The 27,684-nt window shown below is 36.2% G+C and overlaps 1 protein-coding gene across 12 annotated transcripts in view; it reads left to right on the forward strand.

Annotated features, from left to right (window-relative positions):
* The window catches only part of CACNB2 (calcium voltage-gated channel auxiliary subunit beta 2), a 252,581-nt gene that overhangs the window by 211,505 nt on the left and 13,392 nt on the right, over positions 1-27,684 (forward strand). For 5 of the 12 annotated variants that reach the window (XM_027893879.1, XM_027893880.1, XM_027893889.1 and 2 more), the window contains 7 exons: positions 1,682-1,818; positions 3,627-3,703; positions 7,511-7,644; positions 11,068-11,148; positions 11,418-11,476; positions 14,397-14,506; positions 21,337-21,345. In XM_027893879.1, the coding sequence (XP_027749680.1) occupies positions 1,682-1,818; positions 3,627-3,703; positions 7,511-7,644; positions 11,068-11,148; positions 11,418-11,476; positions 14,397-14,506; positions 21,337-21,345 (607 nt within the window). Of the gene's footprint in view, positions 1-1,681; positions 1,819-3,626; positions 3,704-7,510; positions 7,645-7,789; positions 7,810-11,067; positions 11,149-11,417; positions 11,477-14,396; positions 14,507-21,336; positions 21,346-27,684 lie in introns of all 12 variants that reach the window. The other 7 variants (XM_027893881.1, XM_027893882.1, XM_027893887.1 and 4 more) reach the window with 3 other exon arrangements.

Raw genomic sequence — 27,684 nt, forward strand, 5'->3', positions numbered from 1 at the left:
TCTTTTTCATATACTGACACAGCATTTAGCTTTGAGACTTTGCAGAAGTGAATTACACATGCTCTTATTTCTATATGAAGAAAAAATTCCTACATGTTTAGCATTTCTATAACTTCAATAAAATTAACGTTGTGTAGTAATCTGTTGTACGGTAGGACAGCATAAAAAAATAGCAGCTGTTCAAATTGTAATTCAATGGTGGTTTTTAATTATCTGTCTCCTCCTTTTACTAAGCTAATGATTTAGTTAGCATTTTGCAATGAAAGGTTATAATTTTAATAATATGTTTCAGTCTAATACGTCTTTGAGAAACTGCTATTCCAGATTAGCTCTCTATTCAATGCTGGTATTCTTACTCATAAAGGCATCCCATTGGATGAATATTATAGATCTCCTTATATATTATGAGCTTAAAAGTGCTCTTATTTTAATCTCTATTTATTTTGTTAGCTAAATATCTTACAGTTGGTTTCGAGCCTCTCAAGATTTCTATAGGTGCCAAAGTGAAAGATAATACTGCAGTTTAGGTTGTGTATCAATGATCCACCAACGATGTATTCATGGTGAAATTAATTCCTTTCTGTGGGAGCCCACACATTTTACATGTTTTATTCCTAACTGTACACTTGTTAAAGCTACTTATTAAAGAATTAAATAAACACTATAATATTTACTTTAATAGTTTCATATTCAAAGAGAAAACTTTTTTCACATTCAGATGTTCTCCTACATTTTCACAAATAATCTAAATTATCTAAAATTCATATTTGGTGGTAGTTATTCCCATGGAACACTGAGAGTATTGCATGTGGGGCCATACATAAGGGTGACCTATTTTCATCCAAAAATGGTGAATAAATAATAATGGACAAAGCAAATAGTTCTGCTCTACGAAATAAAAAACCTTCTCCCCAACCCCCGTGTGTGTGTAGGAATAAATGTATTGAATTAGAGTAGTCATTATCTCATATTACATAGAGCTGAAATGCAGTTAATTGGACTATCTTGTGGATTTGTGTAATTGTAAGGGGTTTTTAGTTATCTAAAGATATCCAATCCTTCTGGATCTATCACAGTTTAAGATACAGATCACATGAGCTATCTGCAGTAGAGCATATACGAGCAGCAGAATTTGGTCATATTTCAGAAGCTTTTAGTGACTTTGGAGGAGTGGGGAAGTTTGAGAAGTAGTATATTTTAATTTGAATAGGGAACTGAATATAAGGGAATAAAAACAATAGATTATTACAAACTGATAAAAATTGTAGCAGTAGGTAAGAGTAGATCAGAAGAAATCTCTGGTGTCTCCAAGGAGAACCATCAAGGGAGAACAAAAACAGCTCTCCTGTATGAGGTAAAAATACTGGGAAGCAAGAAAAAATAAAGATGGTGAAATGGGTGGAAATAAAAGCCAGGAAGAAACATGAAGTCTATGAAGGAAGGTTTCTGCTTAAGCACTGTGGATTTTAATAATTTAAAAGGAATAACTATTTTAATGTATTTCTGAGTGTTACCACAATTCTTCATTGTCATAATAGCATAGCAGAGTGATTAACCGCAGGGAAGAATTAAACATAAAATGGCAAAGCTGCAAATTAAAACTACTAACAAAATTATCCTGGATCTTGTAATTTCTTAGTATGCTACTTTTTTTTTTTTTTTTTTTTTTCCTACTCTGTAGAAATTTAATAATGACTGGTGGATAGGACGATTGGTAAAAGAAGGCTGTGAAATAGGATTCATACCAAGCCCAGTCAAACTAGAAAACATGAGGCTGCAGCATGAACAAAAGGCAAAACAAGGAAAATTCTACTCCAGGTAATAACAAGAAATCATTAAAAATAGTAGCATTGTCTGTGAAAAAACTTGAAAATTAATGCTCTTTATTGCTCATATGTATGCTTAATTAATTATTGTAAATGGCAGCTACAAACACTTTGAATCAGTGAAAGAGTTAATATATAATTAGTTATATATTATTACAGAATATATAACATATTATTTTATATGTTAAATTATTAAGTATTAAGATACTTAATGTAATTGCTATTTGAGAGAAAAAGTAGATATTTAGATTGGTGATCCTTGGTCCATTTTTTTCATAAAGTATTTGCGAATATACCTTGCAGTTAGTACAATTTCAATGTACATGCATGATATTTGACTTAAAAATAATTTATCTAAATTCTGTAGTATTTGTTACTTGTTTTCATGATCTTGCTATTTCTAAGCACTTTTAAAGCTCATTTTAGAAATTAGAGAAAATGTTAAGGTGAATTTATTCATAAGCCAAAGCCAGTGTCTGTTAGTTAGTTCTTAAGGGAAAAAATGGTCTTGCCAAATTCATGGCTTACAAATATAGCTTTTAAAAATACTGCATTTTATGATGGAAGTTTCATGTCAAGTCATTTCTGTCTGACTTCAACCATCATTGCATAAGAAAAAAGAGTCAGTAACTATGTACTGACCAAAATTGCAAGATGGTAATAACGCAATCTTTACTGTAGAATTCTTAATAAAGTAGTTTTTCAGTAACACATGTGGAAGCAAATACCACTTGTTAACCTTTAGGAGTATAGGAAACAAATATTTCTGGTGTATTTGAGCGGGACGGACCTGGAATTGGACTAGGAACCATCTGGGAAGCCAAAAATGCTTTCCAAAAATGCCCTTCCTCAACAGGAAGGGCAGGAGTATTTGAAGAGCATGTCTGTGTTAGGAGGAGACCATGATTCCACAGCACTCAGCTGCATTCACCAGCTGTGAAAAGCTTTTCTCATGCATGTGCTGTCCTCAGCAGAAGGATGCTGAGTTCCTTATTCCTCTTGGGACACTTCTGATACACCCAGATCTGTCCAAGTGATTTGGTCCTTTTCCAAAATCTCCAGAACTTCTCACTGAAGATTACATTGTCCTACACCACAAAGGCATTAACTTGGTGCTTATTAATATTTTAAGATAGAGAAAGTGGAAACTAGTACTATCACATGAATTATTTGAAGAGAGAAGTAGGCTTTCTTATATTGTTTTCAGGACTTTTCTCGTTATGGTAACTGAAATAAAATGACTAAAAGTATTGTTTGATTTTCACAACTTGGATAGATTTTCACAAAGCAGAAGTTGACAAAACCCTAGACTGCTTTAATTTTGTTTGAGAGACTTTTTTTTTTTAAGTGCTATCTTGTACTGAGAAAACAAAAAAAAATTGTACTTCAATTAAATTGAGAAAAGGTAGACAAACACAGTCTCATCTTCATTAGGGATTTATCAAAACTCTTCAGTCAAAGGAAACAGATATGCGTACTGGCTTAAGAATTCATCTTAGTAATGGCTAATAACATTAATAATTATATACCAATAGCCATATTAATAACTGGATTAAATTAAGATCATGAAGTAGTGAGAGCAGAAAAATAAATTTCACAGCAGCACAAGGAGCAAGATTGATGTTTGCAGTTCCTCAGTCCTCAGTACATGCATTTTGTGTGAGATGTATATTTTATATCACTGCCAGAACTGCTGTTTGTCTCACAGCTAACACCTCATTTAGAAGGCAGGCAATAAATAAACTAGAATAAATCTGTGAAAGCTGCAGAACTTCAAACTAATTTATTACTTTACTCCAGTAAATCAGGAGGAAACTCTTCATCCAGTTTGGGTGACATCGTTCCTAGTTCCAGAAAATCGACGCCTCCATCATCTGGTGAGTGGGTTGTGAACCCTTTGGTTTACAGACCAATCAACCTAATCTTTAAAATCAATATACATTTAGTTCTATATTTCTTATTCCCTATACTTCATAGGTAAAACCTTGGTGTTGCATTACGATGTAAGGCTGGTTTGGATAGGCTTGAAGTAAGAGAGTCAATGCCAGCAAGTTCAGGCAGTGATAGGTACAAAATTGCCTCTTTGCTTTTACCATGGGGCTTTATAGCAAAGCCGAAATAAATTGGTGAGACTACATTACAGTAGGATAATTAAAGGTTTAGTCTGATCTGAGCACTCCTGCTGAACAATAAATACCTTCTGGTACAGGACAAAAAGCAGCAATAAAAGTTCCTGAAAGGTTTCTGCAGTAACATCAAGAAAGGCAGTCTTTTCAAACACCAGGAACTTTCAGTTTCACAATTTTGAAAATGTTCTTCACAGAACTCTAGGATACTGGATATTTTTTGCCTTCTTCAACAAATTTTTCACAAATACTGTTTTGCATTTAGAGCATCAGCAGATAGATTTAACTTCAGTTGGGTTGGATTCAAGAGATATGAAGCAAATACATGGTGAGTTGGTGGAGAAAGCTGGCATTAGCTCCTTGAAAAACTCATAGCAGACGATCACAAAAAAAAAAAAAATCTATTGAATTCAGCTGCTGCATTACTGAATGTTTTATCTTTGCATGTACATTTTGAATACCTGAAAGCAGGAGATACTAATGAATGTTACGAGTGGCTTGTCTGCTGCGGCAAAGATGTATTTTCCAATCGTATTTATTTATATGTAGCCTGGCCTACCGAGCAGGTGTCTCAAAATTAGGCTGAAGATTTTAGAGTTTGTACATGGACATTAGAACAGAGACAGAGGAATTCAATTATGTTATGTTAGTAGCTTTATTTGAATAAACGAATTGAAAAATATTTGTCTTTCTTGTGAAACCATGAATTTGTTTGTAACAACCAACTTTATTACAACTGCAGTTTGTTTATCAAAACTCCAGTTTCACTTAAGTTCTCTTTTTTTTGAAAATATTTTTTATTTTATTAACATTTGTCCATCACAAGTGGGTAGAGCACACCTTAATCTTCTGTTTTACGATGGCTTTAAATTGTCTTCTTCACTGTTAAGGCCAACTTTTCCAACAACTGGATTTTTGTAGTAAAATTATCTATTTTGGACCTATGTTGTAATTTTATAGTTAGAACATCTGAAATGCTGTAATATTATTTTCTATCCGAAACACACTTGAAGATCAGTACATATATTTCCAGAACATTGCACAGAATTTAGAGGTAAGAGAACAGATAGCATACCTATGTCACCAGCTGACTGACAGCCATCCTTTACTTTTCCTTGCATTGAACCATTTCTTCAGGTGGTAGTTTTCAAAACCATGGTTTTCTGGAGAAAGAAGGAAATCTGATAAAATTTATTTAGTTACATTGAAGATTTGGGAAATACGTATGAATAGTGCACATCAGCTGATTTTGTGATTGTAAGGTTTTGAGTCTATAATATTTTTTTGCTTAAGACATCCTAAGAAAGGTGAAAGAGACATAGTTTGCAACTAACACAAGAATTTAAGTTATTTTGAAGAACAATTTCATTCTGAGACCTCCTCTTTTTGAAAGTATAATCAATTAGAAACACAAAATTTATTTACGAGTTGAAGAATGTTAACCAAAGAAGTTAATTTCACTGTTTAACCTTGAGTCAGGGATGGATTTTTTCAGTATAAAATAGTGCCACAGAAAGAAACAAAATAAATCAAACCCACAAACAAGACTAAGACTCAGTGAAAAACAAATGAAAGGGAGGCTCATATCCATTTAAATAATCAATATTATATTGACATAGTAATCAATTCATACAGTCCTTGTAGGCCACTGAACTGGGAGATCCTAATGGTGAAAATTACTTTGGAAAAACCACAGTGAAATAACTAATAAATTAATTAATAAAGATAATTAATAGTAAAAGAATTGTCAATAGTAAAAGAATTGTCAATTGTCAATAGTAAAAGAAGATGCTACAGAGTGGGAAGACTGAGAATGAAAAAAGGAGATATTGATATCTAGCTGATCAAGTTCTGCATTTCTTTTTTACAGGAAAAGCTTAACAACCCTGATTTTTTTTTACTGACAATTTTAGCTGAACATAGAGGTGGAGGAGTTTTAATATGTCTTATTATGAGTGATTTACAGCATCTATGCTGGCCTGTATTCAAGAAAAGATAATATGTTCTTTTTATACTTATGAAGAGGATGAAGGAACAGTGTTGCTAGAAGAAAATGTTACATGGCTTCTGCAGCTGTTTTTAGGGGCAGGTTTAAAGAAATATGATGTGGATCTACACACTGGCTTTCCTGGGAAGGGAGTGCTCAAAGGCACAGTGACTCAGGAATCTGTGGATAATTCAAATGGGAAAATATACTTTATGCAAACAAAAGAAATCACTGCTTCAATTTTCTCTTAAATCGGTGGCTGCATGACAGAAATTTTTATTTGTTACATAATTTAATACCACGTGCCACTGTATCAGTTGATGTCCCACTCATCAAGCAGATGAAAGCAGGTCACTAAAATGGTTTCATAATAGTTTGCAATGATTAATTAGGGTTTGGATAAAGTCAATGCAAACGATTCTGCTAACAGATCTATTTAGTGTTAGATTCAGTTTGACATAATGGCATGGCAAGATAAGTCTGTGTTACCAGACTTTGTTAAAAAGTGGGTAAAATCTTCACACACAAGGATGATGTTGTACAACATACTTCCGGTTCACTTTAGTGCATCTACCTGCTTTCTGAAGACAAATTTAAATCACTACTTAAGATCAGGATTGATCATAGTAAACCTTTTGTTTTGTTTTGTCTTACATGTAGTTGGCAGGTATCTGTTGGACTCAGCATTCAAGATAACATGGCTTTGCATCTTGAAAATGTATCTGAGTCTGTGATGATTTCTATTGAAACTGTTACTGGTTACTTGCTAAAGAGAGTAAATAATTTATAGTTACATTATAAATATTGTTTGCCCTATATTCTTTCGGGATAGAGGTTGAACAGCAGTGGTTTATTGTATTCGCTTCCATTTTGCCATGTCTCCATCCTCCCTCTTTACAACAGGATCCATGCCTCTTGAGTTAAGCTGGGATAAGTTTCTGCTCTTCTGCTACCCATTCTTTTTAGTTTTCAGTATTAGTAGATCAGTTTATTATTCCTAATAAATGTGTCTTATGAATACAATGCACTTGTAGTTAAAGGGGTTGAAAATGCCAATTTTAGTCCACCCTGTGATAAATGTAGATATTTTACCAATATCAGGTTGATTTTGTCTTCAAAAATGATTTTTCTTCTGTTTCTTCATTTCCTGTAGACCCACTAGTGACATTTCAAATTTCAATTGTGATGCCCATTTTGAATTAGTGTCGATTGCTATAAAACAATCCAAATGTTTTGACCAAGTTCTGTTGTTTACACTGGTGAAAGTCTTCTCTATTCCAGTGAACTACTTCGGATTTACACTGATGTAAGAAGAACAAACTTGGCCATTGGTCTATTTTTTAAATGTTACAATAGCTTTTACAGATCACCTTCTGTCTTCTAACCCTAATGTACTGCACCTTTAAATTTTTCCTTTTGTTTTATTGTGTTTCGTTCTCATAGTTGATTTTTAGTTTTTATTTATTTATTACTCTGGACAGTTTTATTTCTCTTTACCCATAATTTCCTTTTTTAATCTATCTTTACTTTCCCTGTCATCTGATAATTCTGAATTGTTTGTCTGTATATAGCTATAGACATAGATGCCACTGGCTTAGAGGCAGAAGAAAATGATATTCCAGCAAACCATCGCTCCCCCAAACCCAGTGCAAACAGTGTAACATCACCCCACTCCAAAGAGAAAAGAATGCCCTTCTTTAAGAAGGTAACACCGACTTCCAAGCTCCCATCTGTCCACCTGCTCACCTGCACTGCGTCACATTTCTAGTCCTGTTAACTGTCTGCGTCCTTTGACAAGCCAATAACATGCATGCTTTGTTGTTCTTTGTTTCTTTTCCATGCTGCTGTAGCTAAGCAGAAGCAGAAATCGGTAAGTTTATATTGACATTGCCTGTGTTTATCCTGCCACTGGCATCATTAGCATTGTTACTCCAGATTAACAATGCAGCTATTCTAGAATTAAGGAGGAAGAGAAGTACTAAGCTGTTAGCATATTCGGTACAAGAAAAGAGGCAGAAGTTCAGTGTGTCTGTGAAACTCTGCTATAGTACTTATCCTTTTTGATGGAATAATAGGACACATTTAAAAGGCCTTCTGAAAGTCTGAGAAAATTATTTCTAGAAAATCCATATAATTCACCTCTCTGTTGCCTGCTTATTCTTTCTGTATCTTTCTCAATTATATCTTTTTTTTATTTCTCAGTCTATTGAAATCATTATTGAAGTCTATCAGATACTCAGTTTGTACTTAGAAAACAAATAGTCAAAATTGTTGTATTTTTATTTTAGTCTGTATTTAAACTTCCAGTTCACTAAGTGCAAAATCTGCAGGTGCACAAGACCAGTGGAAAACCTCAGATTTGTTTTGACAGTTTACTTCAAGTTTTTCCTGTTGTTATGTATAAATTGTCAGCCAAATGTTCTTGTCAATCATCAATCAGACCTTTTTAGTATCTCAGCTATTGGAAATGGAACTGGTCATTTCCAGAAGAGCCAATGTCTCTCCATAGATAACCCAGATAACAATAATTATGCAAGTGGTTACAACCAGCTGCAATACATTTCTAGGATCTTTGCTGAAATAAGTTGGCAAGACATTTGGTAGCAGCCAAACTATGCATTGAAATACCACATTTCTCCTTTTTTTGTTTGTTTGTTTAGAATCTTTAGACTTAATTGCTCTTATTCATTTGTTTTTAACCATTCACTTAAATCTGTAGGTAATAACAGACTGTTATAGTGCTTATAAATAGTGACAAGTGACATTGTTGTCCCTGCTGCGGATGCTTTCATGTTTAGTAAATAGAACTTTGTTTCTGTTGCTCTTTTCTCCTTGAACTCTTTTAAATAGTATTGAATCCTTCTCCTTTTCAAAGTCATCACTATTGGCTTCAGTAGGGTCTGTTATGCCCACTGTGGAGATCAACAACAATTCTTGCTTCTGAGTAATTTCTTACTTAATCATATTTATAACCACATAAAAATGATAAGGAAGAAAAATACATGTTGACATGTATTATTGACAAGATGCTGTCTGCATAAGCATCTTTTGAAGGTACATCTTCTAGATGAACCATTTTAGACCTGGATGGTGTTTAGCCACATCTCTTTCTTCCACTCTGTGGTGCCTCTTTTCTTCCACATCAGAATCATTACTGGATATAGTGAGGTTTGTGATACTGACACTTACAGTGAATACTGGATGGGCACTTCCATATTAATCTACACAGTCAAACTACTGAGCAAAAGCTGTATTGTCAAAACTTCTAGTTTTCAATATGAGTTCATATTTGAACTTCAATGAAAGCTGTATAGCTCAGTGCCATATTAGATTCTCCAATGTTAAAGAACTTAATGCTTCCATTAGATAACTCTTACTCAGTTTTCTGCTGAGAGCTTCATTATTTCAATATTAGAGAAAAAATTAAAGATTAGAGAAAAAAATGCCCATTTTGACAGAACAGATTTTAAGAATAATTCATATTCCATCAAATAAGGTAATTTCTGTGTCTGCCCAAAGTGTCAAATAGCTGGTTAACTTTTATCATGAATGCCTTCAGTTGAGTTAGCCACATAATTACAAAGATCTGTTGCATCAGGACACTCATGCTGTAAGCACTTGCACACCTGCAAAGAATTTTTCTTTGAATCTGTCTCTTAAACACTTATCAGATTATTAATAATGTTAGCAAGAACAGTAGAGGATTGCATTTTGATACTGGCACACCTTAATTGCAGGGTTTTGCTTTGAAATGTGTTGAGTCAGTTTCTGTGCTGTGTAAAATAAATTCATTTCACATGCTTATGATGCCTTGGGCACTGGTATTCATTCTTATGTTACTAATTATCTGGTGAAACTACAGGTAACAAAAAATAAAATAAATTACGTTAAAGAACATTCACAAAAATATTTTCTATGTTTTAGACTGCTTTAGACTGCTGCTTGTGTAGCATTGTGTGCTGTCACTGTATTAATGTCCGTCTTTGTGGGTTTGTGTTTTGGAATGTATATACTTATTTTATTGTTATTGTAAAACACCTTGGGATACACTAAGTACTAGAACAATGAACAATGTCTGTATTCTGTTATCTTGACTGATGTATTTGTACTATGTAAGCATTAGAAAAATAGATCCAGCATTCCTTTTTCCATATCACCCACACATTCCTGGATTTGGATTTCAATCATGTTTTCCCAAAGATAAACCAAAGCTTCCCTTATGAATAAAAAACTCTTCTGATAAGACCCATTCTTGATGATATATATTGAAATAACCATTTGTTAACAAAGAAAAAACCCCAAACCAACAGTTTCATTTGTTTCTATTGTATTACGATAACAATATAAGACTTTTGCAATCTTTGGAAGGAGGCAATCTTTTTATCTTTGTATTTTAAAATACTATTTAGAAATTGTGCATGATACATCAGTAAGTACTTTGATAAATATTGTACTAACAGAATCCATTCTTGGGTAGTGACAGGAGCTTCCCGAAGTGGAAGAACTGCTATCCCAAGCTCTGTTTATGATAATTTTCTAGAAGTACTAACTTGATCAGTCATTATTTTGGTTTCATTTGCAATCAAATTGTGGATGCTAATGTGGATGTCAGATTATGAGTGCTGCCATGGGAATTTGCAGTGATGTCACAATGTTTTGTCAAGCAGTGGGCAGATCTGAACCTTAAAAAAAGAGATGTGTTATGCTTTCCCATCCCATTTTTTTTATTTTTCTCTTTCATCATTTTCCTACATAAAATTTTTGTGGGAAACAGATGTCACATCTCTAGAGTCAATCATTTCAAATCATTAGCTGTTGGAAATAACCTTTTCAATTTACCAGTTAGGAATTGTGCAAAGGAACATATGCGTGTCCTAGAATAAGAGTTTTGTAATTATCCAGAGCAAATGTGAAAACAGTAGGAAAACCTAAAGTCCAAAAAAAGCTTTTTCAAAACAAATGCCTGAACCTCCTATGTCCTTATCTTATGATACAGTTTTTTGGGAAAAGTTAATTAAAAGGGATTGCTGTGTTGGTGACATTGCTGGAAATTCGTAGTTCCTAGTATTGTAAGCAGTGTATAAACTTTCTAGGTGCCGTGACACTGAAAACTTTATCTGTTTTGCAGACAGAGCACATCCCTCCCTATGATGTAGTGCCTTCTATGCGACCAGTAGTTTTAGTGGGGCCTTCTCTGAAGGGATATGAGGTAATTGATTGTTGAGAAATGCCAAAATACTGTGTCTCATTTGTATTTGATAATTTATATCAGAGACAAATGTCTAGACAGTTTTTACTACTCATAAATAGTTGCTCATTTGTATTTTTCTTCATGTCAGAATTGAGATGAAGAATAAATTGCATTCTGATTCTGTTGTTGAGATATGATTTACTGTCAGCTTTATTATATAATAGTATTAGCATCAAGTATTAGGAATTTCCTATGTGATTATTAATTTTTTGTTTGTTTGCTTGTAGGTAACAGATATGATGCAAAAAGCATTATTTGATTTTTTAAAACATAGATTCGAAGGGCGGTAAGTATTTGGCAATGCAAATATACTTCAGTTTAGGTTCTATTTAGGTACTACCAGGATTTTAAGAAATGATGGCACTGTAGAAAAACAGGAATGACAGATGATTCCTTGATAAGTGGACTGTAGCTTGGATTGGAAGTTTCCTTGGCAGAACATGCAGAGGTTGTGTTGCAGTGGGAAGTGTTCGGGGCATATATTTGAGTGGAAAAAAGGATGTCTCTTGATGACTCTGACATTCACACTCCAAATTGCTAGATATTTATCTACAAATCAAAAAGTTATTTTTAAGTATTTTTCAAGTGATATCTCATCAGTGCTTCCCAGTTTCTGAGCAAAATGACCAGAGCCACCATTCCTCTTCAGCTCCAATTCTTTACTTGGCATCCAGCTTGGAAAGAGTGTTATGAGATTCTGGCTATCTAATATGTGGGATTGTCAAATCCAAATTTGATCCCTCAAATAGGATCTTGGTCTACCCGTTCTTCTGGGCTCTGTAGTGGAAAGTTTGAGAAGCGATGGGGTGCAGGGGTGAGGCAGTCCCCTACCTTGCTGAAATATGGTCACCCTTGGTAGCAGACGAGCTGCACTCGCTGGGTTCTGATCCAAGCGTTGTGGCAGCAGACTAGGCAAGGTCCACTCAGATTTGTATTCGAGCCCTCAGACATTACTGTAGTACAGATGTCAAATGATAATCTGCCTCTAAAAGCAGTAGCATGATCTGTAGCTCAAACATTATGGACCCATGGACCAAAGACATTAGGTGCATTCTCCACGTGTTTTTTTGCGACTGGATCAAGCTACAGACTAATATGTACTAATGGGTTGACATTGTGGGGGGAAAAATGAGAGAATGGGAAAGTGTTATAATATCTGTAACTTCAAGGATTGTTCTATTTAGTTTGGAAGTGGACAGATCAGTAACACTATTCTGTCTGTCCAGTCAAAACTTTGAAGAGGGAGCTTGAGATTTTTTGTCAGTAGGTTCAGGATTTCCTCTGTCAGAATAATGATGTCAATACCTAACCACTTATAAGTCCCTCTTTATATTATTCAGGGTTGTCAAACCTTAAATGCATACCTTCAGGACTGGAAGTTAACAAAACAGTGGTTGTTGCAAGCAGAAAAAATTTATTATGTTTTTATGCCTTTAAGTATTTCAGAGAATGTCCGATTTTCATTTGTATATCTCATTGTGGCAGGGTGAATCCAGAAATACTCTGAATACAATAGCAGATTTGAATCATCTCGAAATTCACTAGTAATCTGAATTGGTACTCAAGGTCCTGAACAAATTTGTACAGGAGGTTTACAGATTCATGCTACTGCTTTCAGCTGCCACACTGCTGTCCCTGCTCTCATTGCAATTGTTTCACAATATGAGCATACATACCTTTTTTTTTTGAGAGCAGACTTGGTCAGCCTGGTGAGACGTGTCTCAAAAGACATTAAAATGACCTTAGAAAGATGTTAAAATGAAAAATAGCATTTTTCAAAGATAGACAAATAGACTATAAATCTGGCTTTGTTCAATATACCAAATTGCATTTTAAAAAGGCAAAAATTTTCTATTGCTTGTAGGAAGGAAGACTGGCAGGAAAAAAATCCAAATCAAAAGAAAAAAAAACCCAAAAGGCGTAGAAGTTTCTACTATTCATCCATTAACAAATAAAGATAACTGATGACTACCTCAATATGAGTTTGATTTAATTTTAAGACAAATGGCATTATCTGTGAGGAGCTGTGCCAGAAATCACAATCTTTGGTTATGCTTTTAGCTTAAGTTAAATCATGTCTAAATTTCCAAAATTATATTACTAATAAGTATTTTCCAAATAGTTCTGTTTTTCCATATTAACTTCTGGCTTTGTTACATGTTTTAGGTTTTTAGATAAGTGTATACACATGTTGAGCTCATTGGGAAATGACCTGTTGGATTACATTTCAGATGAACAAAGAGCATCTGACAATGTTTGCTAGAGAGGAGCCCTCCCTGTTCTTAGCAAATCCATTTCCTCCTTTTCAATTGCAAGTAAAATCCTCAGTCTGATTTAACCCTCAGCACTGGAAAAATGTGACCTCTGAACCTCGTTAGACTAGAGGGTTTGAAAAGGAACTTAAGGGTTTTATTTTGACCCTGTAAAGCAAAACAAACCAAAGTAACTGGTTTCTTAGGATGAAGAATATACAGAAGTTTACGTCGCAAACAAGACCCAAACAACTGAAAGAAACGATTTCTTTTTTGCCCATCTTTCTTCATAAACACAAAACTGAGCCTGCCAGTTTTCCCATTTTTAGGTGGCCAGCATATTGCTGGATCTTTCCGGAAAATCATAGGTAACTCTTGCACTCTGTTAAAAAACTAATGCTAGTAAACTGAACAATAAAATTTAAATAAATAAATAAGTTATATTGCTGTATTAGTTTCCCTGCTAAGCCTTACCTTTACCATTTAATTCTACATATCCCTGTATATCTTATACACATGGCTAAAATAAGCCAGGTTGTCATTCAGTACCATTCAAGAAACTGGGGAAAGGAGAAACCAGCCTTTTCATACTGGGCATACTGGTACAGTCAGACCCTCATCAGGCCCAGAGACCCCAGGGCAGTCCCACCTTCTGCAGCACATCTCTGACCTTCTCCTGCTTTCCCTCTCCCCAGGCACGTGTAGCTTTGCAGGCAGTGGTCATACTGCCTTTCAGGACTGTACAGAAGGATGATGTCTTATCAATAGTTCTTGTAGCAGTATTAGTTGGATAAAGATTTTTCTCCGTTCACAGTGTGGGAAGCATACTGTGTTGCTGAGAAGAACTAATTTTCCTAGGGTCTTAGCCATCTTCTAGTGTTAAATGAGAATTCTCCCCACATCCCGGAAAGATAAGTAACATTCTGTACTATTTGACTGTCTGTATTGTTGCAGTATATCAATTACACGAGTCACAGCAGACATCTCGCTTGCCAAACGCTCAGTATTAAACAATCCCAGTAAGCATGCGATAATAGAGCGATCCAACACGCGATCAAGCTTAGGTAAGTACTTTTAATGATGCTATCTGCAAATTGCCTGTAAAGTATCCGACTCTCAATTTGTATGTGTAAGCTAAAAATAGCCTTCTCTCTGCTGTGAGAAAATCACAATTCCCATAATCCAGAAATCCTGGCACTAGAAATCATTTTAAAATCACTACCATGTATAAAGTGCTGATTTTGGTTTATCCTGCTTATGCTCAGTTTCTGTGTTTTGCTGTTTGCCTCAGTGGGCAGAAGTAAACATCCATATAAAATCTGAAGACATGTTCTTCCAGCTGAATAGAAGTGGCAGTTTTCAAATACTTGGAATTATATGGATGTTATTGTTATTGTGCATCATCTTTGATAAGATTATTAGTAATGACAGCTACCGATATGATGCCTGAAAAACGTTATTGAAGTATACATTTTATGAATTTTGTATCAGTTAAACTAATCCTGAGGTTGGTGCAAAAAAAGAAGATGCAAAAATGTTTTTAAAAATGTTTTTAAAATGTTTTTTAAAAAACTGTGAAGCTAGGTTCATAGCGTACACATCTGTCACCTTACATGAATCATTTTGTACTGAAGCTTGTCCAGTTGTATAAATAATTAAACATTTATTAGCCAGAAAGAAAAACAAGCTTAGCTTGAAAGTTGTAACTAAATGTCACCATCTGCAGTACAGGTATCTGCACTGGAGCTTGTCATCACAAAGTGTCCTTAGAGCAAAGAAAAAGGTGGACACTTCAGAGTCCTAATTCCTGGCTGACTTTAGCCTTTCCTGTAGTGCAAGGTGTTTTATATCCAGGACTCTGCTGCTGCCACTAGTGCATTCCCTATGTAGATAGCTAGAAGGTATAGTGGAAGGTTCCCTGCCCATGCAGCGAGGTTGGAACTAGATGATCTGTCTTTAAGGTCCCTTAAAACCCAAACTGTTCTACAAATCTAAGATTCTAAGATGAATCCTGCCAGGAGTCTACATGCCTCCTGTGTTAGGGCACTCATCTGAGATGTGGGACAAAAGTCCCCTAGAAAGTCCTGCTCAAGTCCCCAGTCAAATACAGAAAAAAAGGAGCAACTTACTAGATCACAGGTGAATGCTCCAGTCATGTTTCTGCCTTTACGTTGCTGCAGGTTCCTCTTAGTACCCTTTGAGAGAGCTTGGTTTCCCCCAAACACAGCATTGTATCTTGAAAACTTGTAAATTTTGTGGAACAAGAAAGGAATTTCATTCATCCTATTAAGTGGATTCTTTATCAGTTTTGTTACAAAAAAATTTGACTCCACCTCTGCCGTGACTGAATATTTAACACTTGCCTAATATAGTTGTCCTTCTTAGAAAAAACTTCTCTGCCTTAAAAAGTTTGACTCCCCTGTCTTGAAAATTTGCTTCTTAAAACCTTTGCTCTCACATATGTGGAGTCTGAATTTTTGCTTACAAGTACTCTGATAACTTCCAAGTGTGTCTTATTTTAAGTGTTTTCAAATAGCAAAATGCTATATGAAAATAGTGTAATACTACACTGCAATACTGTAACAGCATAATTAATATCTTTACACACGAGAATATTCTTTTATGTGAATTTCAGTCTTGTAACCAAAGTCTGTTTAATAATCTGTTGAAAAGATTAAGTGTCACTTGTATTGAATAGAACTGAAAATAGGTTATAAGGATGGAGCTCACCCAGTCATGGGACAAAGAGAATCATGATGATTAAGTTCCCAACCTGATCATCAAAGTGTGTGCAGTTTTGCAGTACTGCACAAAGATATGCAGCAGTAAAAAGCGTATCATCTAGTCCTCATGCTAGAAGATTCTCACATATGTAAAACAGCTATCACAAAAATGTATGCAGGAAAAAAAAATCTATAAAAATTAAATTCTGCCCAATCTTGTACACCTTTATCTCATGTAGAACTTTACCCTTGGGAGCATCAACTACTTTTCTTTGTGTCAAGGTACTTTTTTGGATAGAAATTCTCACAGAACCTCAGATGGAGAGACTCAAAAGATGACAGGGATTATGTATATATGTAAATATGTGAATAGATAGATATGTCTCTCCAGTTTTTGTAACAGTCCTGTTATTATTACTTAAGATTTCCTGCTACATATCAGGTCTTCAGTTGCTTATAATTGTTCTAAAGATTAACTGATTTATAAAATAATTCTGGCATATCTTTGGAAATATTAAATAGAGCAACTAAGTCATTTTAACCATGAAGTTAGGGCAAAAATTAATTTTACCTATGCTAAAATATTCTCAAAACCTTCTCTTTCAGGAGCTGTAATGCTTCTGTAGTTCTAGTAAACTAGCAGGGTTTTGAAATTTGCTAGTGAATTGAATGACGTTTCAGTGACATGTTTGTGGGCATTTTTTATGAAAATTATGAGAAAACTTTACCAAATTGTTAGAAGCTGCCATTAACACATGCCAAGCTTTGCATCGGAATTGGTTAAAGACTCAGCCTTTCTTGGGCAAGGTCCAGCAATGACGCTGAGCTGAACCTGCTCCAGCAGATTGAATCAGGTCAGCCAAGCAGACCGAAAGTGGAAAGATGCTCATCTTTCAGGTTGCAATCCCTACTTTGCTGTGCAGCATGGAGTATGGAATAAAAAGGTTGTTTTCTTTGAAGATGTTTACCTGGAGGAACAGGTGGCTGACCAGGCTAAGGGAGGAAGGCAAGTAGTGAAAATCCATTCTGGAAAAGGTTATGGAGAAGGAGTTGGGACAGTTGAATCCATTGATACAGTACCTTCAGTGTCTGTGCTTAAGATATGCAGTAAACCATGGGAGGACAAAAACCAGCCAGGAAGGAAGTCAGGCAGAGAAATGATGTGGCAGCAGTGTGTTGGGAGGAAAACTGAGATACAATAAAGTAAGCTGGAGTCAGAAAGTGTAACTGCTTTTGTAAGACAGTGGGAAAACCCTTGCACAAGGCAAAATTTAAAAAGTACAAGGAGTGTTACAGCCTGTTTCCTTGTTTACCTGCAATGTACCTCAAGGTAGAAATAAGAGTCAGACTCAGAAAATATCTTTGTAGTCTGCTGGTAGGTGGCCTCTCCTAGCAGTGGTTCACAAGGAAGATGACAATATACCTCTTCTGTGAGCATTTAGTTGGCTGAAATGGAAGAGGTGAGTGGCAATTTCACACCTTATAGTGGATTCTTTTCTTTCAGTTTGTGCGATGAATTTGCTGTAAGACAGCAAAAAATCCTATTAAAAGAATATTATTAGGTTTACAAATCTAAGTTGTGAAAATAAAGGTTAGGAAGTAATAGAAGGCTAACTGTGTAGCTTCTTAGTAGCTTAAGATTTATGTATGCTGTGATTCAGTCTTTGGTTAAGTGTTTGCAGACTACTTTTCCACCAGTCCTCTGCCTTAGTTTTCTTGAAAAAAACATGCAAACTAATATGGGGAATTGAAATTTTTCAGTGTATTGGTATTTCCCTTATTTTCCCATATTAACTAATAGAGTGTATGGGGCCAGAAACTTCAGGAAGGCAAATGAAACTCTCTAAAAGCACAATAGGACATTTTCAGCTTATGTTCCTGTTTTGGAAAGGGATCTGAATTTCAGTCTTAAGCATACTGAGCACTGGTTTATCTCTGTGGTTCAACAGATGTTAATTCACTGCCGAAAAATGGGATGACCACAGTGGGAGGGGGATCTGCTATATCTGATGGCCTGCAAGCTACAGCACTGCAGCACAGTGTGCCATGGGCCTCTCTTCTGAATCCCAGCGGCCTGCACACTGATACAGGACAAAAAAGTAGCCCCTTGACACCACTAAAGGCTTAGTGCCTTCACTGACAGCCTTTAAAGTTCACCAAGGCAGTGCAGAGTGTGCCATGTGCCAGGGTGACTGCCAGTGCCTTGAGCCAGAGTGGGTGTCAGCAGAGGACGGAGAAACAGAAGGAAGGAGCATCCCTCTCTTTCCCTTCCTGCTGGGTCCCTCCATGCTGCCGCCCATCCTGTCGCTGGCTGTCTTGGCTTGCCAAGTCAGAGATGAGGTGCAGTGCTGAAGGGTGGAAAGGGAGACTTCCTTTTTACTGAATTAACTGAAGAGCCCAGTGCAATAGTGGCTTTGCTGCTTCTGATATGGAAATGCTGTATAATATTGGACTAGTTATTTACAGGCTTTATAAAGATGGCTATTTTTTCCCTCATGTTTCCTGCATGCTTCAAGCATGTTTTGTAGAAATACTAAGTATTGTAGCTGAAACAGAGATTCAAGCTTTGAACCTGTTAAACAATAGTATATGCCATTAAAATCAGCATGTTGCATGGTAACGGACTTGGAAAAGGCAGATGGAAACCAGGCAGTCCTATGGACAGCTGGAGCTCCTGTTGGGTACCTTGTGAAATGCCAGCCTTGTGACTCCTCATTTCCCAGAAATCCTCTTATTTTAGGCTCTTCTCTTTGCAAACATTTAACTGGGGAGGTATTCTTTTCATTCTAAGCCTAGCTCAAAGAATTTTTCCCTTCTCTCAAATCAGTACTGATATCCTGCACTGATTGTACAGAGCAGCATCAGGAATGTCCTGAGTCTTAGTTCTGACTTCTAAAAGGACCTTCAAGGTTATGTTCCATTTTGGAAGAAAGAAACCCCAGAAATCAGGATTTCCTGTTGGATGGCTTCCATATTTCTCTAGTCTGAATGTAATTTTCACTGTGGTAATTACTCTGAAGAATCAGACACTACATTTCTGAAATTGAATCCCCCCAAATTATTCATAACTTGGGATTATTCTTTGTAATTCAATTTTCTATCTGGAAAATACGAATAATTCCAGCTTCTCACCTAATCGAGATGTTTCAAAGTGAAAAATAGTTTTATTGCATCAGTGAAGTACCACCATAGTAAGTTCCACAAATAATTTATTCATTCTGTTTTCAGAGAAGGATTAGAACCATGTGTTCTAAATGAGATCTGAAATACATATTTGACAATGAAGAGAAATTAAATGGCTCAATGGCTTCTTTTCAGTTGGCAGTGTATGGAGTTGCATACTGAATGAGACAGCAGCTTTATAGGAACAACTTTATTGTAGGTTCCTGCATGTGCTGCCTTACAATACCGATCACAAAAGGTTTGATTTAAGAGAGCTATTTTGGCATTTCCTACTTTATTAGTATTAGCTTTGCAGCCAGTAATATTCTCTACTGAAGTAGAGTTTCACTCATGTTTCAATCATTGAGTCGGGACTCAGATGCCATTAGTCCTTTTCTAGTATCTTCTGCAGGTCTGGCAGGGGTCCTGGGAAATTAATTTTTTCTCTACCTATATTTTCCCTTCTATAAACTAAAAATAATAGGGCCTTTTCTCCAAATCACTGGAAAAAAAAATAAAAAGAGTATTTCAGCAAACACTATACTTGCACTGTTTTGGGTTTTTTTTTGTCCAGACTGTCTGTGATGACATAGTTCTATCGCAGGTATTTAAAACTGGTGTTTATCACAATAAAAATTTGATCTTGTTAGGGAAAAACAGAGTTTGTTTTGGTTTGCTCAGGTCTCCTGGCTGCATAGCTGTGGGATGTGGGGAGATGAGTTGCTCTCTGCCTGGCTCCTCCTTAAACAGTCAGTGGCACATGGATGAAAACCCATGTGTTTATTCCTACATCTGGTGTAATTTAAAAATGGCTTTTTATTACAGCAAATATAGCTCCCCAGAACTGCTTTCTGTTAATCCAAATCCCTCCCTCCTTTCAGATTCAATGGGAAACTATTCCTTTACTCACCCACCTTTGTGAAGTGGTACCTCATGCAGCTAGACAGCCAGACCACTGATTTATCCCTCAGTTATGCTCACATTTGTGAGCAGCCATTTAACTGCAGCAGAGAAGGCTATTTCTTAGACTTTGGAAAGTATATTGTTGGGGTTTAGGTATTATTTTAATAAGCATTCTGTCAATTAATATAGTACAAAGGCAATGTGCTTGATATATTAATACCAAATAATTTTTTTCTGAGAGATAAATAAACCTGTTTCTGAGAACTCTTACCTTATCACCCAGTGTAGATCTGCAATACTGTGTATATTGTTCATAATTGTTCATAGCACAGAGAACAGTGAAGTGAGCACCATTATTTGGAACTGATTTAGTAGATAACCCAGAATTAATTTCAAAGAGGCAGAGACAAACAATGTGATAACCAAGAGTAGGAATAGCCACAAGGAACTGGATATACAGGATTATAGGGTAGTCTCAATCAGCTTAATGCTACATACACCTATCGACTGACAGTTTGCTTTTGTAATGGAATCAGTTAAAAATAGACTTGGGATTTGAATCATTGGAAACCAATGCTACCACTGCATATCTAGTACAAGATAATGTTCTAAAGAATTTTTAAAAATTAGTGTTTGACTTGGAAAAATTTAGGAGGACATTACAGTCTTATTCCTCTCCTATGTGAAAAATTGTTTTGTATATACAGAGAAATGCTTGCTTGTCAATACTGTTACATGTTTAAAATGTGAAATGCTAGAACTAAATTTAAGGAAAGGGCAAATTATTAATTTCTTTAAAAACCTGGAAGAAATCTGTCATTGTGAACAGAATTTTTTCTCCAAGAAGGTACAGTACATGGTTAAATCTCATTCACCTGAAAATCAGCCCCGTTGGCTTAGTTAAATTTTTATATGGATACATGCCATTTGCAGAAACTGCTGAACCAGCTTTGTGCTTTTGCTGCATTTCTTTGTCAAAAGAACCCAAACCTTTTTCTGTGTATGTTACACTTGTTATAACCTTTCCTCATGCTGTATGCTTTGTACGAAACCTGATTGTCTTGGCTTTTTCCATTCTTTGCTTCATTAATGCTCTCCTTTTCCAGATGTTTTAGGTATGTATACAAGCTTGCAAATTACTTTTCCTGCTGTTTTGTGTTCAGTGCTTTATTGTACCTCACAGAACCACCGTGTGTTTCTCGCATCTGGCTCACTGATAGACAAAAGCTGATCCTGTACTGTGTTGCTAAGTCTTTCTTTTTAAAAACCTTGCTGGTTTTCCTTATTAATTTTCAAGTAATTCTTATTGACAAGTAAAAGCTAAAGACTAGGTATTTCACTGTATATTTCTAAGGTGTGTGCACCTAATCTGCATATTCTAACACAAGTGTGTGAATGTTGATGTAAAACATGTCATCGTGTATGTGTTAAATCAATTGCGGTCACATGCCTGGGAATCTGTTTATTTGCTTTCTCTGTGCACATGCAGTAACCTGTCAGGCATTACATGCACCCAGTTTGCATGTGCAATTGAGTGCCAACCTTTGGAAAGTTGTCTGTAGAAAATGTGTATAGAGCTCCCATTTACGTCATTAGGTTGATATCCTGAAAATGAAACATAAATTCTTGAAGAAATAATAGTGGATCACCTGTGCAAATTTCAGCCTCACATTTTTATTTTCTTGATATCTGTGTGAAAAGCCAGTTGAATGCTTGAAACTATGGTAACAATTTATTTGTTTTGTTTAGATATATATAAGTATGAATATACATTATATATTATATCCAGATATGATAATATTATTATGTATTCTCCATGTTTGGTAATTTAATGACTGTTGTTTGAAGTAAATGTTTCCCCAACTATAAATCAAAGACAAACTTACAATAGTGCTAGCTAGGCCTCATAAAAATCCTTCCTTACTTACACAGACCAGAAAACAGGAATGCAAAACTGGGATTTAACCAAGCGTGTGTTCCCTTTTCAAAGTTTCAAGGATCTAATATTGTTAAAGAAACCAAAAAAGTGTTCAGTCTGTTGTGGAAAATCCTGATTGTCCCTTTTTTAATTTTATCTTCAAGGTAGTTGGGAAAATGTCCGTAACTCTCACTTCCAGGCATTAAATCTTCAGATATGTTAATCTGCTAAACCTGAACCTGCCTTGAATCAGAATGCTGCAATAAATATAGCAGCTAAGAGCTTTTGGGTTTTCATGAGGATGTAGCTACACTCCTTTTTGCACACAAATGGGGAAAGAGTAGCGTGAAGTTCCCAAAATGCTCTTTTATCCTGCCAGGCCAGCCTTGATTTTCTTAACATCTGAGGTCAGAGATTTCTTAAGGAATTCTTTAGGTAGTTCTGGATTAGAAGTTTGGCACTACCTTTCCAATATTATAACTTGCAAATAAGTATTTGATACAGTATTAGCAAAGCATTTCAGTGAAATTTCCTGAGTGTTTTCAGTGGATATATAGGGGGGAAAAAAATCTTAATTTCTCTAAATTAGAGATAACTCTCAGCAACATATCCCTATTTTTTCTCATAATACTTCACAGAAATATGTGTGATTGGTAATTATAGTGAAACAAAACATGCTAGAGACAAAGGAATATAGCAATGTATTAGAATAATTTTTAAGGTTATGGATCTCTGTATAAAACCCAGTATTTTTAGCCAGTTAGCTGTTTGCTTAAAATCAGAGTATAGTTTACATCTCTTAAAACTGTTCACAGTGTAGGCTGAATTGATAAAGGTGTTGTTTGTTTTTTTTTCCTTTCTCCTGGGCTCACCAACTGATTAAAAGTTGGTGTCTGTGTCCTCATTTTATCCAAGACTACAGGCCTGAGTTGTTTAACCAGAATGCAAAGAAGTCTGCATTCACTCCTGCTCTCTGGCATGAACTCATAATTTCCATCCCCGTGACAGGGCTATGATCACCTTTAGGGTGGTTGTTGGTTGGTCCTGCTGAGTTGTACGCACTTTGCATAATAATTAAACTTTCCCTGGTGAAGGAACTGGAATCCATGTGTTTTGCCTCCCACTCTAAGCATCAGGCTGCAGAGTCAGTATCTCCCACTCAGTGAATACGCAAATGTTTTGCGAGTGGCACACCATCAGCAGTAGAGGTTGAATAGCCAATGATGGAGTAGTTCCATATTCTATCTGTGAAAAATGTTGAACATTTTATTTATGTTTGTTCTGAAAAAAACAACAGACCTAGGGAACAGTTACTTAGTGCCTATGTATGGACCAGGGTTGTAAAAGTCTGTAGCACTGCACTGACTAATGAGGCACGGTACAAAAATACCTAATACTAGTGCCAGCCTGATGTGATGATATCCTTTCTGAACTAGGAAGAGAGACCTGTTTGGTCCCCTGAGCATTATAAATTTTAGACTACTTCTTTGTCTATTTTTACTATCCCAATTACTCCTTAACAGAGTGTGGGGGAGCTTAATGATGGGAGCCACACTATGGCACTGCATGGCACCTTCTGGAGCCGCTCCGGTTTTGTCTGGCACAGTCATCTCAGTGCAGCTCTCCCCTGTGCAGCTCATCCACTCATTTCAGCTGCAATCTGCTGATTTCAATCTTTTCCATTCATAGACCATTCAAATTTACTTTCAGTTTAAACTTGGCATAAGAAGCATCATTCCATGAATGCTATTGTTTTGCTACCCCAGAGAAATAGGGGAGGATGTAGATATTTTTATGTGCTATTTAGCATTTTTAAATGACACTATCTGTTTTATATTTTCACATAATTACAGTATTGCATTTCAGGAGATGTTAGTTCATTATAGATAGGTCTTGGTTATGCTGAAGTTTCCAAACATGGCGTTGTATCTGTCAATACCACTTGGACATGTGTGTGTGCATTAAAAGCCATCTGAATTCTGCCTAAACTGAGCTTCAGCAGGCAGGAAGAAGAAAACCCTGTTTTCCTGAAGCACCTCGCCCCACATCTCCCCTTCAGCAGAGCCCAGACAGGAGCGCCAAGCAGAGCAGCAGACATGCTTCTCTCCTTTCAGCCTTATCCCTCGCAGGAGCCCCATCTGTTAGGCATGAGTAACACATGCAGCCACTTTTCCTGGAAAATACTGTCATCCTCCCACTCTCACCCTCCCCTTTTTACGTAACAAGCTAGTGGCTAAGGTATTTGGTGGAGATCAGGGAAATATAAGTATATTCACTAAACTACATTTGTGTTAGAGATTTGATTAAAACACCTGCAATCCAGGTATTTTTTGACCAATTGCCTGAGGACTAAGCTAAAGCATTTATTCCCTCTTATTTGCTTATATTTTCCAAGACTTTTTCCTTCCTAGCTGGTTACGTCGCAGTGGAGGCTGCAGCCTTCTGCTCCCCAGCACTGGGACACCCCGTCGGTGTGGAGTGGGACACAGTCCTGCCTGGAGACTATGGGACTGAACCTCTCTAGCTGGGGAAAGAGTGAAACTCTCTGTCCCCTACTCAGCATGACCCCTCAGTTAGCTCTCTGCCTGCCCAGAGCAGCAGGGTGCTTGAAGGGAGGAAAGAGGAAGATGAGAAGAAAGAGGCCAAAAACTGATATACGTGTGGGGTTTCTTATTAGCTTGCTCTGGTCTGCTCAGACACGATGCAGTTTACTGGATTATCCTTGGTAGCATCTTGGCCTCCTCACCTTGTATACAGCGAGCACAAATATCTAGTGCAGTCCAGGGTAGCCTGCTGTGGCCAGGTACCTAACATTCTGATTACAGCAATACCTAATGTTGACACTCTTGTGATTTTTCACTCAATATAAATGTGTATACACACATATGCTCACAAATTTAAATTCAAAATTTTAATTCTGTCAGTCAAGCTCATGATTTTCTTCTTAATTGAGTCTTGCGTGGGCCCAGCTCAAAAGTCATAGCTTCTTTTTTTATTTTTTAATTTTCATTTCCTTGGATTTCAGATATTACCTTTATTCATTTCTCAGCATTTTTTTTTTTTTTTTTTTGGTGCAAGACAATCGACATGTTTTTAAGGCACTGGGAATAAAAACCACATTTGTTTCTTTGGCTTTGGTTGTGGAATTTGTGAGGTTGCCTTAAACTTCTCATTACTCTAAATATATTCATTGAATTTAGTAATTAATTATTTTCAAGCAAATATGTTTATATAAAGGACTTAGTAGAAGAAAAATCATGACTACTTATGCTGTTCTCCTTAATTTGCAAAATTATTTGAAAGCCCTTTGTGCAAGGTGCTGCAGATCATTTTATATGGCATACATTGACTTAGGTGTGTTATTTTCATGCCATATATTTTTAGTATCAGGAGCCCTGTTTAAAAAACTAGAATGCTTTGTCTCTGTGGCTGTTGTAGCCCAAGTAATAATTTACATATCTGTTTCTGTGAACAAAACAGAGACACTAATACCATAGACAGTAGCCAAGGTCAAATTAAATAGGAAATAAAAGTCATACTGTGCACAGATGACAGTTTGTGAACCTCACTGCTCGTTGTGCAGATCAAAATCTCTTTGCTGTTTTTAGCAATATTTTGTGGTTCTAACTTGGCCTTTGCAGGCCAGAAGCATGTCCATTTTGCATCTCATCCCTGCCATGAAACTGCCTTCTCATCAGGGTCTTCCTAAAAGAAATTGCTGACGTAGCCACTGCTCTGTCAAGCTGAGTGTCCCAATGACTCCTGGCTGCTATGGACGCTTTCAGCCCAAGTTTGAAGGAGGGTTGTTTTTCTCCAACTGTGTAGCATAGAGAATGTTCTTTTTACCTTGGCATTATATAAGTGACCCTAAATTCCACCATAGTTCACCATGTTATTAGTGAATTGACACAGATAAAATGCAGTGTTGCTGTGTCTTTGCCTTTACTTTAGTGAGATTATTGTAATGAACTATTTCTTGAAATTCACTTGTAAGGCCCACCTGGTATAAAGAATATTTGTCTGCCCCCATAATGGGATAAGCCCTTTACTAGTGCTCTCATTGCACTGAATTTCTGTTCATTTCAAGGTGCAGTATTTGGAAGTAAGTTTAAATGTGCTATATTTAAAGTTGTCTAGGAGATGTGTACTTACTGTTTCTTAGAGTTTTATGGAATAAATAGTTACATGCTCCTGTCATTTAAAATATGTTTGCTTTCTGGTTACTAAGGAGGCCATATGAAATAGATTGTAAGGGTGACTTTAAAATTTTATAGCTAATTTCTGGTTTTGAGTGTTGTAGCTGGGCTGCCAGCATTTCATGACGATTGTCACAGTAGATCTAATTATTTTTATGCCTCTCATTATGATTGGCAAATACAGTTTATTGGAGTTTAATGTTATAAGTTCACCCCAATTATGCCTCTCCAGAACATAAGAAGGGACATTATTCTAAATAGACAGTATTCATGGAGGTGGGAAGATTGCAAAGCTATTACTGTGCTGCGTTGAAGATACCCCTCTGTCACTGTTCTCAACTCCCTATTTTAACTACCAGTGACATTTGTGTTACTATCCCCAGATGACATTTCAAGTTCTTTGCTTACTTTGGACAAAAGTCTGAGAGAAGATTTGTGTGGAGTGTCTTGTTGTGAAGGAATCTATGGGTATAGAATTAGGTTTTTGGAGAGATGTTGCTAAAGAAAGATGAAAACCAAAGCTGTAGCAGTGGATAAAGCCTTTGTCATCTAAAAAGAGAAGCTACTATTATGTAAGTAATTGGCAAAATCTTATGTGTAAAGTTAGAATTCAAAGAAGATTTCAAGCGAAATGAAAGCTTTTCCAGATGCTGAAGAAGTACTCTAAGGAACAGGAGATAGGGTCATCTTCATCAATCTCTGGCATTTTTCCTATTCATTCTTGACTGGAGAAGCAGAGGGACATATATCAGTTCACCAATCACGCAGTGTAATTCCTTGACCTTCTCTCCTACGCTCAAGTTTAGAAAAATAAGTACTGAAATACTTTTTAGTTGATCGAAAAGATTCCTCTTCATCTGGGGATTCAAGTGGAAACTATTGGTTCGTAGAGCCATAGTTACCTGCAGTTATTGCCCCGGGTATGTTTCACAACAGAACATACCCTGAAGCATACTCTGGCAAAGGGTGATTCAAAAGGTGTAGCAGGAAATCTAGACCATAGAGATGTGTTCTATAGTGGCAGAAAAGTGCTTCCAGCAGTGTAGCAGATACTGCTACCCCAGAAAAAATTATGATACAATGGCATAGAGGCAGATTTTGCTGGTTATAAATTGTCTTGAATAAGGTTTTTTTAGCAGTCTGGAATGGTCTTAAAATGATACATTAACTGATATTGTTATACTGGCTGAAGTGTTGAGCCTGGTTTGAAATTGCAGGAAAGCAATCCAAACTCATCATCAGAACAGCATGACAGATTATCTCTGATATGTTTATTCTACTTGTCATTTGGACTTATATGAGGGATAGATTATTGACTATCTTCTACTAAAACTGAGACA

This window comes from Empidonax traillii, unplaced genomic scaffold (assembly GCF_003031625.1).
Source record: "Empidonax traillii isolate 1590-97213 ecotype Southwest subspecies unplaced genomic scaffold, ASM303162v1 scaffold409:size521033, whole genome shotgun sequence".
NCBI classification, from domain to species: domain Eukaryota; kingdom Metazoa; phylum Chordata; class Aves; order Passeriformes; family Tyrannidae; genus Empidonax; species Empidonax traillii.